Here is a 15,559-nt window from a genome sequence, read left to right on the forward strand (position 1 = left end):
TGTTTGTACAATACATTTCTCGGTTTGCAGGTCGGTGAGAAAGTGTTTTATGTCAGATGCTGTTTTAAAACCTAATCAGGCTAATATGAACTGACATTTACGTCAGTGGGAACGAATGTGATTCTCCCCAAACCTGGCCCACAATCGAAATCTGACAAATGAATTTAGCTCCTTTTATACAACCCAAAGCACTAGCACCACTTTATTGTGTAATGAACCACATGACAGGCCATGAAACCCAAAGTAGGTTCAGCTGTTACCTAGCTTCACGGTGTTTTAGTGACATTTCCTTTGGTTAGTTGGATCAACAAGGATTTCTTGCCACCTTAATCAAAACCGAGCCTTGGTCTTGCTCAGGAATACATAAGCTGTGTTTTCTTGCTGCTTTCAAACAGCAACAAACGCAACATCTCAAAGGAGCGCTGAGGCTTGATAAAAATGAAACGCCTTCCCTCCTCCCCCTGCAAAAGCAGGCCCCACTGCTGCTCTTTTTACACAGTAAATAAAAGGAAAAGAAAAGAAAAGAAACCCCAGACAGCAAGAAATCACCCAAAGGAAGGAAATGTTCCCTCACAGGTAACACGGTGTTTGCCTTTCGTGCCCACTGTTCCCGGGTTTTTCTCAGGAAGAGACATGGAATATAGTGCAGCTGTGTCAAACGGCTGCTACCTTGTCTTTGATCCAGGCATGCAGCTCGCTTCGGATTTGCTGAGGTTCTAGGAGTGACTAGGGTGACCAGACAGCAAATGTGAAAAATCGGAACAGGGGGTGGGGGGTAATAGGAGCCTTTATAAGAAAAAGACCCAAAAATCGGGATTGTCCCTCTAAAATCGGGACATCTGGTCACCCTAGGAGTGACAGGTGCTTATCTTATCATTTCCATCGGGATTTGCCAATTTGGTTGATCATAAATCTTTGTCATTTCCACTCGGGAAGGAAGCTTTCTCCAGGGCAGTGAGCGCTCGCTCGGTGGAAATGACCTTTTCTCCTCTTTGCAGATTTTGAAGCAAAGATGAAGAATGTCTCGTGGTTTTGCAAACCCAGCTGAGCCCTGATTTTCAGAAGTGCTGAGCACCCACAGTCCCACTGGCTTGCACCCACGGTCCCACCGGCTTGCACCCACAGTCCCACCGGCTTGCACCCACGGTCCCAGGGACTTCAGTGGCATTTGTGGCTCTCAGCATTTTTGAAGGTCAGGCCGGTGTCTGGATTTTGCACCACTCTAGATACGGGGATGAGGTTTTACTCAGTAGAGGATCTTCTTCTGGGCTCATGGCTACCTAGCAAAGAACTAAAAAGCCGCCTGTAATGACAACCTCAACTGCCATCTGCTATGCAGGGAAGCAGCGGGTTTCCAGAATGATTGAGAAATGCCATTTCATTACCTGCCTGCAGGAAGAGCTGTGAGCGGGACACTGCACCTTCTGCTAGGAGACTGTGCAACGCATCCAGGCCAAGCTTTCTGGGATGGATCCCATGAGATCATTCTCAGCTGGCTCCTTAGGTGCCAGTGGTTTTTACTGCGTGATCATCTAAAGGAGCATATGAGGACTTAGTGGGGAAGCCTGGATTCCGGCCTCACTGCAGACCAGAGGAAATCAGAAGCAACTCTGTTCAGTTAATGGAGTTACACCCCAAAGTGTATTGGCTCAGGATATTTGTGGCATTTGGTAAGTGGTAGCTAGTGCAAGGTGTAACTAGTATGCAGGTGAAGGGTCTGTAAATAGTTTCTTTGCAGCTTTGCTGTTTGTGTGTGTGTGATCTGACACCTGACTGCCAGCAAGGCAAAACTAAAGTAGTGCAGAAGAAATGGAATCTGTCGGCTCGCCTTGTCGCTATTGGGATTCTATAAGCTTCCCTCATCCTTTGTTGGCCGTGGGTAGGACTCACTGAATACTGACTGGCTGGCGCTGACAGGAAGCACCAGGAACAAAGTGCTAGACACCGGTAGCCTCCCCTGTCCCACCGGAGCCTCCCCCAGCCATTCTTGCAATACAATACAGTGGGAGGGCTTGGAACAGACCCAAATGCAACCTGGGCTCGCTGTGACAGGAAGGTTTCAGAGCTGGAAATGCTGTTCAGCTTGACTTTAACCTTGACAATATAAGTCTCTTTGTCACAAGACTGAGACTTTAGCCCTGTGCAAGTTTAGTGTCTCTGACAACGATTCACCTCTAGATAGAATCTACAGAGAGCTTTTTCCCTGCTGTCTTGGCTTTACTTATCACTTTCTTCCTGTTCCCACTGGAAATCTTGACCTGTCATTTGGTAAAACATGACATTGAATGGTTTGTAAAACTTGCGCAGTCTGTGGATAACATCTGGGTCTATTTTGGGATGAGTTCGACCCTTGGACTTGCCCAGGCACCTGGGGGCGCTGCTGTCCTCTGGCTTCTTCAAACAAGGAAACCCCTTGGTTTTATTGAAATAAAAATGCTTCTCTGTCACAATCCTTTTGAGGCCTAAGAAATCCTGGACCTTGGCCATTTCCCCAGCAGGGTCAATAATTAACCGTTCGCCGCTGACAAAGAGGATCTGGGAAAGTGGGAAGTACTGCAGCCAGTTCTCCAGGTGCAGCGCATAGATCCCAATGCGGATGGCGCTCCAGGAGGCATCGATCAGTCCCAGGGTCCGGTTCTTGAAGGCAAGTACTTCGAAGGTGGGGATCTCAGGTTTCTTGGAGAGCGTCTGCGTGTAGTCCGAGATGGCCCTGGTGACCGGGTTCCGCACCACCACGATCAGCTTGGTGTCCTTGGCCATGGAGTGAATGCGCTTTGGGGCCTCGTTGGTCACAAAATAGCTCGGCGTCTTCTCCATCGTTATTTGTCCATCCAGAGTTTTGGGCATCACGTTCCTGTAGAGAAAGGAACAGGAGAGAGAGGAAAAGAGCTTAGTTCTGCAGCAGGAATCTAGCTCCCAAGGAAACTCAGCCATGTGGGTTTCCTTCCGGCCACGCGCAGTGAGTTTGAAGCCTGTGGCCCAGTGAGACTGAGGGCACCCCTCAGGGGAGTGACACTAGCTACCCCATAATCTCTGGAGATCTAATGCCGGTTAGTGTCCTTTGGCTTCAGAACCCGGGGAAGGCAAGTATCTCAAGTGTTAAAGCCGGTCTCAGTAACATATTATACAGTCAATTTGCCGTAGGCATATGTAGACAAGAGTTAATTGACAATAAACCTGTACAATACCTGTCTGTACAGCAAGCCATCTGCTACCATTTGCTCAATTATGTCTATACACTTCAGAGCCTTGTACCAAAGTGGTGCATTTAGGATTACACAAGACCTTTTTGTTATGATGACATGCTTTTAAATGTCTCAGCTAATAAAACTTAATACAGAATAAGATCCCTTGCTTCTAGTACAATAATTAAATTTATTTACTATCTTGTGTGTGAGGAAGAATGACTTTTCTTTTATCTCTAATTCACATGCTCTGTCAATAATTAATTGCTGCTGGGTTTTGAGCTTCCTGCACAAGCACTTTTATTAGCCAAAAGGAATTTGCCTATTAGATAAATTAACATGTAGCAAGACTTTCCTGGATAGTATATTGTCATACTGTAAATTGCAGCTGCAGTCCAGGTAGCTTTTATATCTAAGAAAATGGAGAAGTAAACGCTTGGCCTATATGGCCCAAGTCAAAGATGAATGTCGCAAACCAGAAGGTTTTAAATCATGAACTCAGTATGTGCATTCGAGCATCTTTTAAACCTTAACTGCTGGGTACCAGGCTGGCTGAAGGCCTTTGCTGTACACTGGGCACGTTGCGTCCAGTTCACACACACGCTGTGCTGGGCGGGGCTGGCAGGGCGGTACGCTCCCAGGAACTCGTGTGTCTCTTCTCACGGCCAGTGTGAGTTCTGCTGATCTCCTGTGGCTCCTGGCTTGAGAACCATTATGTATCAGCTGGAAAATTTACACACACCCCCCAGCTACAGAAAGAGCAACTGCACAACATCCTGCCTCATCCAGCATGCCGGAGGCCTGGCTGCTGCCGCCTTGTCCTTTATGTAGTGATTTGCACCTGTGTCACGTGTGTGTGAAACATCTCCAGCCAGAATGGCGTCATTCAGCACCCACTCTGTGCAGGAGTCAGCGAGGTAAGTGAGGTGCAAGGCAGGCAGGAAACAGGTCCCCAGTGCACAGGGTTTATATCAGGTATTAGTGCCAAGTGTCAGAGCAATGCTCATTGTTTCAGTGTTTGCAATTGGCAGAAATCTAAATGTTTTGGGCATAAAATAAAACAAAAATGTTTTACTTTCAGTTCAACTTTTTGATTTTTAAGCTTTGCAGCTATGCTCTCGCTCACAGCCACTGTGATGTTTGGCTTGGTGTAAGTTGCCCCAAATGTTGCCTGAGTGGGTAATTAGCAGGGAGGAGGGGGAGTCACTCAGCAGTGGGGTCGAACTCTTAACGTAATACCAGGGCATGATTATGCAAGGCGCTGAGCGTCCCCTAAGAGGAGCTCCTGCATTGCCCACCTCTTCCACTGGCTTTAATGCAAGGGGGGGCTGCTCAGCATCTTGCAGGATCGGGCCCTTCACATGGGAAACTGTTTTCAGTGCAAACATATGGTGAGAAAATAATGGGTCTAGGCTTGAAACGGGTCTTTAACAGCCCCTGGGGCTCCGCAACCGCAGCGCTACTGCTGCCACCCAGCTGCGCCCAGGCAAACACCATCCCGTGGGGTTACCCAGCGGATAGCTGCAAGCAGAGATGTTTGCTAGGCAAGGCCCAGCTAGGTGAACGTGTCACTGCCTTGTGTTTGAGACTGTTCAGCGCCGTGTGTTGCTTTACAACTCACCCATAGCGTGTGCTCATGGTTCCCGACGTGACAGCCTAGCAGATGAAGTTCCAGGAACCAGCTCGGAGCTGAAAGGCTTTGGAAGCTGGTGATGGATGGTGAGTTGTCCATATTGCCAGAAGGGCCCAAGGCTGCCTTATGGTACTGAAGGCAGGAGTTCCTTTGGCAAAGCGGTTTGCTAGGTGGCTATGGGCCCCCCCCCCCCCCCACTTTGTGATCCTGAGTCCCAGATTTCCAGTCGCTTCTGGCAGGCTTCCGCTCTGTATCCCACAATGCACAGCACAAGGAGGCCCCCCCGAATGCTGCATGCCCAGTAGGCACCAAGTCCCTGACATGTGGACACTGCTTCGCGCTGAAGCAGAAAGCAGTTGCGTGTGTGAATACAATTGCTGCGGCCTATCAAACCCGCACCGGTTTTAAAGGGCATCTGCGGCAATTAAAGCTTTGTCAGCATGTTTGCACTGGTGCCCAGGGGCTCGCCAGGCAGGTGCTGCCAGCTCTGAACAATGCTAGCCTGCGGTCTGCTCCTTACGTCTCCTGTGGCTGGAATTCAGACTTTCACCACCTTTGGGACACTGTCACCCTTCTTAGCATCTGACTTGCCCTTGTTCCTTTGTCTCTTTCCAGCTCCCCGCTGCACCGCTCCCCTGCCTGATCTTCCTAATCCCCAGTCTATAGATGTCAGGGAGCCCAAATGTTGTAGCTAGACTGGTCCCTTGCTCTAGGGGTGGGACCCTAATATCCCCACACGCCATCACCTGCCGCAGCTTCTCTGATCTCTCCAAATCCAACTCAGACCCAGCAGCGTGACTCTCCTAGCTCTCCATGGACTCCCCCCAGGCCCCTCTCCATCCTCTTCCCCCGGTACATCTCTCTCGGGCCAGTTCCTACAACCCAGCCATCGCTGTCTGATACCCACGACTCTCCATTCTTCCATTTATTCTGACCCATCTATCCAGCCCTCTTTCCCCACCAGCCTCTGAGCCAGCGACTCATTCCTTTTCTGTACCATGCATATTGCTAGTAATGAGTGAATAGACCAGAGAAATCTCATTAGCTTCCTTACAGAAAAGTCCCATAGAAGTTAACAGGGATAAAACTATAGGGTTCTATAAAATTACTTCAAAAACCTACAGAACTTAAGAGAGATTCATACAGATGTGTAGATTCTCTATTAAAGTCTATAGGGCGTTTCCCAAGGAGCTAGGATTTGCAATAGTGTATGGGAAGTAACTCTTCTGCTCTACTCTGCGCTGATACAACCTCAACCGGAGTACTGTGTCCAGTTATGGGTGTCACAGTTCAGGAAAGATGTGGACAACTTGGAGAAAGTCCAGAGAAGAGCAACAGAAATTATTAAAGTTCTAGAAAACATGACCTCTGGGAAAGATTGAAAAAACTGGGCTTGTTTAGTCTGGAAAAGAGAAGACTGAGAGAGGACATGAGAACAGTTTTCAAGTACATAAAAGTTTGTTACAAGGAGAAGGGAGAAAAATTGTTTTCCTTAACCTCTGAGGATAGGACAAGAAGCAATGGGCTTAAATTGCAGCAAGGACGGTTTAGGTTGGACATTAGGAAAAAACTTCCTAACTGTCAGGGTGGTTAAGCATTGGAATAAATTGCCTAGGGAGGTTGTGGAATCTCCATCATTGGAGATTTTCAGAGCAGGTTAGACAAACATGGTCTTGATAATACTTAGTCCCGCCATGAGGCAGGGGACTGGACCAGATGACCTGTTGAGGTCCCTTCCAGTCCTACGATTCTATGATTCTATGCCTGTTCCCCAGGCCAGAATGGGCTCCCCACTTAAATAACTGGAAGAGGTGTGTTTGGAGGAGAAAGGCAACTCAATGCAGGAAGAAACTACGCCTCACTACGCTCAGAGCAAGCTGACAATATTGGCTCTCGAGAGCGAAGTCGCTGAGGGTCTTTTTCAGTAAGTACTATTGCGCTGGTGGTTTTCTGATATATTGCACACCAGCCAGCTGGACAAAAGACACTACGAACTGCAGAAACAGCTGCTGATGAGCTACACTGCAAATTCACCCCATCACATTTGTGGAGTTGCACCTGGGCACGTGCAACTTTCCAATTTGCCTGAGTGATTCAAACTGGTGATCACATTCCCATGGAAATCACTTTCCCTCAACACTGTGTCTTTGAAAATGACCAGCCAGAAATAACTCTCATTACAGTGTGCGCCCAGCTGTAAATAGCTCCCAGGCTCAGGGTCCGCTCATCAGCTCTTGCAGACGTGGCCTTTCGGTGCACACGGTGCCCCTGTGCATTGGCCCGGCCTGCACTGGCCAAGCAATTCAAGCATGGCAACGTAACATTTCTTGATAGATTTCTGAAAACACTGCTGAGCAAATTTGGAACTGAAATGCTAAAATTTCTGCCTGGAAATTAGGCTGGTCTGATGCATCTGAGCAGAACGGATTAAAGTGACAGAAGAGAGCGGACGGATTTCATCAGCTGAGCGAATGACTGACAGCACTTGCAGGCTTGCATGGGGAGAATCCAGCCCTGCCTATGGCTGTGTGCGCTGCACCAAAATGCTCATCCTCCTACCACGGAGAAGGGGGATACGAGCTGCCCCCTTCAAGTAAAAGGCCAGTGTTTACAGAGTGCATCAGCTAAGTGACTTCCCCCAGTGTGCAGAGCTCACTGGCCCTAACGCGATTCACACGTCTGCCATCAGCAGCACATGTAGCCCTGAGTTCTGTGCTCGGTGTGCCGCTAGCGCTGCAACCTAAGTGGCTTGGTAAATTTGTTAAAATATGATATTGAAGATCAGGTTAGCAAGAATTTCTGAAGAGTAATACTCTATTTCCTTCTTATCAAATCTCCCTCCAGATTAGCAGCAATGCTCTAAATGCACTCAGCTGCAGGGGCCTAATTGCATTCCATAGTTATTGATTTTTGGAGAGCTGATTTAGTTTTATTGAATGATAACAGAAAGAAACACCAGTTTACAAACAGTGGAAGTGATCTGGCTGGCTGCGGCTCCCCCCTCTCAATTCTGATACATCGCCACTCTCACAGAAGGAGGCTTGAGGCTACACATTAGACTCAGCAATCCAGAGTTACCCCACAATGAGGACAGGATCCAGTCCTCTCCCATGGACTGGAGAACGGATGAGCAAGACTGCGCTTGCACACCAGTCTGTACCATGGACATTTTGCAGCCAGCCTGGTCAGCTGGGTCTCTGAAGTGACAGTACTTTATTCTGCCCCGCATCAAGCCTCGCATCAGTCCCAGATCCCAGTCACTTTTCTCACAAAAGAGGATGCTCAGGAACAAGTGGAAGTGTGCCCGTTGAGGAGATAATGCCATAAATGTCTGCAGTACTTTCCTCTTCCCATATAGTTCTGTTGGATCGCTAGGAAAGGCAAGTGTTTGCTCTGGCTAGGAAAATATTGGAATATCTAGTGCCGAAAACCCAAATGCTGAGAACTCAGGACTCACACGCAAAAAGTCAGCAGGATTTTATAATGTTTCCTGAAGCAACGCAAGGCAATCATGCAGCCAAACCAGAACCCTTTTCATGCATTCTTCCTCCCCAATAACCTCATTTCCAAGGAAGGGCTCAGTTAGTTGTAAACATGTAACAGCCTGTAATTTGCTTGAGGAAAACACGTTTCATTTTGCTGGTGAGAGCAGAGGATGAAGGAGCCCCGTCCCCTCACTAACTGCAGCGGCAGGTTGTTTTATGCTTAAGGCTGAGAGTCTGTCACGGACTCTGTGACTTACCATGACCTCTGCAGCAGCCGATGCTGGGGCAGTCTTGGGCCCCCTGCCCCCACAGCAGCAGCAGGAGTGTGAGAGGGGGCTCAAGGAGTTTGGGATGTGGGAGGCGGTGAGGGCTCTGAAGCAGCAACGTGTCCCTTGGCTCCTAGGCAGAGGGAGGTGCAGCCAGACGGCTCCACGCACTGCCTCTGCCAGCAGGCACCGCCCCTGCAGCTCCTATTGGCTGCAGTTCCTGGCCAATGGGAGCTGCGGAGCTGGCGCTTGGGGCGAAAGCAGCGCACGGAGCACCCCTGACCATCCCTGTGCCAAGTCGCCGAGGGACATGTTGCCACTTCCGGGGAGCTGCGTAGGGAATCTGCCAGCCCCGCCAATCCTCCCCCCAGCAGCAGTGAGGGTCCTGAGCTGACCCCCCCCCCCCCCGAGTACCCAAGTTTTAGTTTACTGTCTGTGACCTGTCCATGACTTTTACTAAATAAAGTGTAGCCTTATTCATGCTTAATTCATCCAGCAGCAGTTCTGTGCTTTGTAACATGTGAGCCAAACATACCAGGTTGCTATTGGTAGATGGTGGTTGAGGCTTTAGGACTGGGCCTGTCTAGAAGTCTCTCTGTTAAGGACTCTGAGCAATATCTGCACAATGAATGATATTCCAGGCTCGCCAACCCCCAAGCATGCAGAAGTCATGAGCCAGGCCCATCAAAATCAGGGAACTGGTTTAAAAATCATGGGTTTAGGGGCACAAACTCCAAGCCAGCTGTGGGCTTGGCTACACTTGCAAGTTAGAGCACATTAAAGCAGCCCCGGGTGCCCTAACTGCCGACCCGTCCACACTGGCAAGGCACGTAGAGCGCCTGGACTCTGCAGCTGGAGCGCTCCCGGAAATCCACCTCCACGAGAAGCAGAACGCTTGCTGCGCCTCGGCTGAAACGCCCCAGCGTCAGTGTGGACGAGGTGTTGCATTACTGCGCTCTGATCGGCCTCCGGAAACATCCCATAATCCCCTGAAGTCAAGTGGCCACTCTTGTCGTTGTTCTGGAATCGGCTGTAGGAATGTGGATATCCCCTTTCAAAGCTCTGTTTCCGATAGCCGGCTGCTTATCTGCTCCGGGACAAAGCAACCATTAGTGTGGAATGTTGCTTGCTGTGAGTGTGTGAGAGAGAGGTGTGTGTGTGTGGGGGTCTGAACTTACAAGACAACATGCTGACACACTCTCAGCACCCCAAAAACCCACTCTCTCCCTGTCACACTCCACCCCACCCCCCACATTTGAAAAGCACGTTGCAGCCACTTGCATGCTGGGATAGCTACCACAATGCACTGCTCTCTGTGGCCATTGCCAGAGCTGCTAATGTGGCCACGCCAGTGCGCTTGAACTTGACACTGTGAACACACGGAAGCGTTTTCCCTGCTGCGCTCTACGAAGGCTGGTTTAACTCCCAGCGCTCTACATCTGCAATTGTAGCCAAGCCCTGAGGGGTTTTTTTTTTAATTCACCTTCTGTATTTTGAGCCTTTAGGGGCATTTAGGTCAGATTTTCAAGTTTTTCTCCTCTCCCCTGAGAGCTAGACACGTGTTGTTTTTTTTTAAAGGCAAGCTGAGATTCAGTCACCTGGCTCCAAGAGCTGGGGCTTTAAGGCAAACGCCAAATATTTCAAGATTTGTGATAAAATCATGAAAGGTGGCACCCCTGCTAGGCCGCGTTTGCGCGTCTCCTACAAAGCATGGCAAGGCTTTTGCAGGGAGGGTGGAACAGAGGGAGAATCTCCTACAGGCTTTGAGAGCCAACGGGAAAGGAAGGTTTTTAGGCAAGTTGTTCAAATGGGAAGTGATTCTGAATGAGTGCGTGTGGCGGGCTGGGGGGCAAGGTGTTGACACAACAAGCAGAACAGCCTTTCCGCCAGCTCCATCCCCAGGACAGAGGGAAGGACATTATTCAAGGATCCATAAGCGTGAAAAGAGGAAGCGAGCAGGGATGTCAGGGGAGAGAGGGAAGGTCACCAGGATGCTCCAGAGATGGTGGGAGGTGGCAGGACACAGAGAGAAGAAAGTCTAGGGCAAAGGCTGGCTCCAGTTCTGGGCCTTGAGCAGCACGGCCAACCCCAAATGTTCAAAAACCGTGAGTCTGGCTCACCAAAAATCTGAGATTGGCTTTAACAGCATGAGGTTATGTAAAATAATGGATTTGAGGGTATTTTTATTTGCCTTCTGCTTTTTGAGTCCCTAGACCAGGGGTTCTCAAACTGGGGGTCGGGACCCCTCAGGGGGTCGCGAGGTTATTACATGGGGGGGTCGTGAGCTCCACCCCAAACCCTGCCTTGCCTCCAGCATTTATAATGGTGTTAAATATATAAAAACATTTTAATTGATAAGGGGGGTTGCACTCAGAGATTTGCCGTGTGAAAGGGATCACCAGTACAAACATTTGAGAATTCTGCTTTGGGGTGCACTTGGTCACATTTTGAAGCTTTCTCCACAGCCACGAGGGCTAGAAACTCACTTTTTCTGTAAGAACAAAGGCTGAAATCATCACACAACCGCCTGACTCCAGGAGCTGGGGTTTTAAGGAAAACAATAATTATCATAATTCTCAGCCTGTTTGAAGACCCGGTGGAGGACAAAGGCAAGGTACCAGGCAGGGCCATCCAATCAAGCTGTTTTTCCTGAAGAACTCCTAGAACAGATCTCTATCGAGCCATTAACGACGGAAATCAGTGTGTTACATTTTTGTCGCTCACGCCACAAAACAGATTTTATTGTCATTCATAACAGCCCATTTTTGTGCGTTGCTGCCGTAACTGACTCAATTACAAATAAACAGGAGACAGTTCCTGAGTGTGCAGCTTCTCATGCTTAGTGCAACGTGAAGAATGCCCCAGATGGAGCATCCGTTGGGAAGGGAAGCCCCTGTCTCTCTCTGGCTCCCCCAAGGCAGTGATGAACCCCAGAATGATGCACTACATTGGTGGTGTTGGCTCAGGCATGGAGCTGCATCAGCCAGACCAGGAAGCAGGAAAGTGTAGGAGCCAGGAAATGTCTCTGCCAGTCTGGGGGCAGACGCTGGCACACAATTCTTTCCGGCTACACTGTTTTGTTCCTGTTTGGATGTGGGTGATCATACGGCACAGAGATGGGCTGCAGGCAGCCTGTTTGCTTGAGCTGGGGTATTTCTGCTCAGGGTCCCTGGTCTAGTGGATTAGAACCAGTATTCACTGCGCTCATGGGCACCTGTGGACAGTACGCTGCAATTCAGCCCTTTCTGCCCTTCAGGAGAATATGAAATGCTGGTAGCGCCTGGCCCTCTCACTGCCAGGCATCTCAGTCTGGGTTTGTATCTTCGCTGGTCTCCTTTAAGGCCTGGCAGTTTCCAGCCTTTGTCTCCTCAGACAACGTCCTGTTTGGCGCACACCTGAGCGCTCGCCCTTCTTCTGTCCTGCAGCATCCATAGGATGTGACCTGGGGCCTTCCTCGTTCCTACGTGTCCCCGGCCTGCTGTATCACCGGGTCTGGCTGCAGGCAGCAATGCACTGCCTGCCTAGGAAAGTTCAGCACAGCCAGAAGGCTGGAAGAAACTCACTGTCTAGCTCATATTGAGAAGGCAAAAGACCCCAGATAGCAGGCCTGTGCTTTAAGTGTCATCCCCACCCATGGGGTCCTTGGAGATCATGAGAGCTGAGCCACTACCCCCACCTCAGCCGTTCCCACTGGTCATGTCCTGTCTTTCACCCCTGCTCCCGCCTGCACTGTGACTTGCTCTAACAGCACAAGTCAGGGTCAAGTCATCGTTCCCTTATGTTAGGGGAAGTGGTGTGCCAAGTCTTCATTAATTGAAGGTTTCGCGTGCCAGACCAGCAGCGCGGGCGGCAGATGGAACCCCAGACTGGTCTGGGGTCCCGGCCGCCGGCCCCTGCCAGTCGGGGTCCCGGCCACCGGCCCTGCTCAGCCCGCTGCTGGCCCAGGTTCCATAATCCAGGCTGGCAGCGGGCTGAGCGGGGCCGGCAGCCGGGACCCTGGCTGGCAGCGGGCTGAGCGGGGCTGGCGGCCGGGACCCTGGCTGGCAGCAGCGTGCCACTAAAAATCAGCCCACGTGCTGCCTTTGGCACACGTGCCGCAGTAGCTGACCCCTGGTTACGTCAGGAACTGCAGCCAGCTCCTCCAGCTGACAGCTAGTGCGGGCGCCCGAGTTCTTCCCATCCAGCGAGGCCGGATGCAAGAGCCCCGGGCTGCAATTGGGTGGGCAGACCAAGTAGCACGAGGAAAGTCACTCTGTGGGAAGCACGTCACTCAGGCTGTCATGCTTGGGTAGCTCTGCACAGTGTGGTGGGGGATGCGGATTCCAGGAGGGTTACGGGCTGTTACAGCAGTGAATTCTCTACAGCAACCCCCTCCCTTGCCGTGTGCAGCGGATCAAGGGCGCATGTGGTGCAGGGGAGAAGTGACTCACTAATCTCCTCCACCCAGAATTGCGTCTTGTCACGCTCTCGCTACCAGCAGCTAATCAGAGGCTGTGTGATTTTCATGGGAGACCTGGGAATAGCAGACACTCAGGATGGGGGCACAATGGAATCCGAGCAACTGAAGAGATCCTGGGAGTCTGAGAGTCAAAACTGTGAGCCAGATTTGGCCAGCCTTGCTCCCTCGGCCTGGCAGGCCGGCTGCGTTCAAAGGGATACCCCTGGAGCGAGGGGCTGCGCCGAGGGAACCAGTGTGGCCAGAGGCGCCCTCGAGTGTACCTGTGCACGTGTCCACCAGCACCAGCTCAGCCTGCTCCCGTCGCTCTGTCCTGACTAGCGCTGCTTGGAAAACCGACGCTTTTCCCGAGAGAAACTCCAAGCAAAAACATCTGTGTGAAAAATGGTTGGTTGAAAAATGTTGCTTTTCCCACAGGAAATTTTGAAACAAAATGTTTCATTTCAAACCAGCAATCTGAATTCAAAGGTTGTTTCCTTTTGGTTCCATTTTTCATTGGCAAACAAATGTGGGTGTTGACAAAACTGTATTTCTTGATGGGGAAACTGTCTGCACAGACCCCTGGCCAGCTCCAGTCCTGCCCTTCCCTCACCACTGCCTGGTGCCAGAGAAGGAGAACTGGCCTTGTGCTTTGAGCACAGGCCTGGGAATCAGGAGTTCTGAGTTTTCATCTATGTTCTGACCCAGCCTCCCCCATGACCCAGCACAGGCCACTTAAGCCAAAATTTTAAAAAGTGGCCACTAGTTCTGGGGGTTCAACAAACCACCATGGGGCCTGCTTATCAGGCAGGGGTGCATAACACCCAAAGCTCCCACTGCGATGGTGGGTGCTCAGCACCCGAAGTAGCCAGGCCCTGTGTGTCTACAGTTGGGTGACCAAACCCATGGTCCTTTTTGTGGCAATTTTGGGCCTCAAATTCCATTAGTAAAATGGGAGCAATCCTTCCCCAGTACCTCACCGGGCTGCGATAGGGTCGACTGGACAATTACTGCGAGGTGCATGGATGCTGAACATATTTTTTAGTAATAGTAGAAAATCAGATACATTAGTTTTGGGGCTGACCATCTGTTCCCTTGAAGTGTCTGCAATATGCATACCCAAACATTAGCAGCATTGTGCAAGGACACGAGAACCAGAAATGGAAACTGACTGACTAGAAAGGAAAGCCGAGCTGGCTAGTCCGTTTTCATTGAGCCAAGGTACGTTAACTGCAAAAAATCAACATGCACCATCAACAGTGAAGAGTAAACAAGACTTGTGCAATGATTTCACTTCTCTTCTCTCTCTCTCTGTGTTGGCTTGCCCTGCACTCACCACCACAGTATCCCAGCAACACAAAGCATTGTGGGTCAGACCCATGCTCCATCTAGACCAGTAGCCTGTCTCCAGCACTGGCCAGAGCGAGATGCTTCAGAGGAAGGTGTAAGAACCCTGCAGTAGCAAATGTGGGATAATTTGCCCCCTACATTGGGTCTCACCGTAGTCTCCAATGGTTAGAAATTGGCTCCACTCTTGAAGCAGGAGGTTCAATATCCTGTCCAACATCCATTGCTATTAATTATGATTTCTATGGATATCAAGAATATCCAGAATGATGTCCAATTCTTTTCCAAATCTTACTAAGCTCTTTGCCTCAACAACTCCCTGTGGCAGTGAGTTCCACGGGCTAGTTACGTGAAAACATATTTCCTTTTACTGATTTTAGAGTTCACGCCTTTTATTTCAGTGACTGTCCCCTTGCTCTTGTGTAATGAGGCAGAAAACAGATATTCCCCATCTCCCTTCTCTAAACCAGTAATTATTTTGTAACAGGATAGAACTTGGAAGGCTTTAACAGAAGCTCAGATCCCCTCTTCCCCTTGTCGCTAAAGGAATATATAAGGTCTCAGTTCATGAGCAAAGCTTTTGAAGCCTCTCCTCCAGGTGAAGCAATGGTGCTCGTACTTCTGCTGAGAACTGCCTGTCCTGAGAGTCGGCTACCCAGCGCAGAGACGCTATTCCTTCCGCTGGCCAAAGCAGGAACTCAAATCTCAGCATTTAAGATGCGAGGATGCAAATTGGGATGTGGAGAGTGGATTAACAGGATGCTAAAATACGGTTGTGTAATTATAGTGCTTATGTACATGAGATGCAGACACAGCAGGGAGGCGGGGAACGTGTGGGGCGGGGGAAGATGGTCCCTGTCTCCAGAAGAAGAGACATACAGGGCACAGCTGATCAACTAGGACAGCAGAGGCCTGGATGCAAACGAGAAGCAGCAGCACTTAAGAGTCCTCTAGCCTTGGGAGCTGGGCTGGAACGCCAGGCGCTGACAAAGAGTCACTGATCCTGGGGATTTCAATTACCTTGACACCAGCTCAGCAAGAACACTTGTTTACAATTGCCCAGACACGAGAGGCTGCTTTCTTATGCAATTGTCTGAGCAAATGGAAGGATCAGGGTGGGTGAAATTGACTGACTGATGCTAATCTGAGTCAGAAACGGTGACAACAGGAGCAGGTGACCTGGGTCAGGCTGGCGGATGGCAGAACGT

The 15,559-nt window shown here is 50.1% G+C and overlaps 1 protein-coding gene across 1 annotated transcript in view; it reads right to left on the reverse strand.

Annotated features, from left to right (window-relative positions):
• Positions 1-854: 854 nt before the first annotated feature.
• The window catches only part of HS3ST4 (heparan sulfate-glucosamine 3-sulfotransferase 4), a 108,960-nt gene continuing 94,255 nt past the window's right edge, over positions 855-15,559 (reverse strand). Inside the window, exon 3 of the mRNA XM_034783611.1 lies at positions 855-2,854. Coding sequence (XP_034639502.1) covers positions 2,218-2,854 — 637 coding nt within the window. The 3' untranslated portion in view covers positions 855-2,217. The remainder of the gene's footprint in view (positions 2,855-15,559) is intronic.

The sequence above is a fragment of the Trachemys scripta genome, chromosome 10 (assembly GCF_013100865.1).
Source record: "Trachemys scripta elegans isolate TJP31775 chromosome 10, CAS_Tse_1.0, whole genome shotgun sequence".
In the NCBI taxonomy this organism is placed as follows: domain Eukaryota; kingdom Metazoa; phylum Chordata; order Testudines; family Emydidae; genus Trachemys; species Trachemys scripta.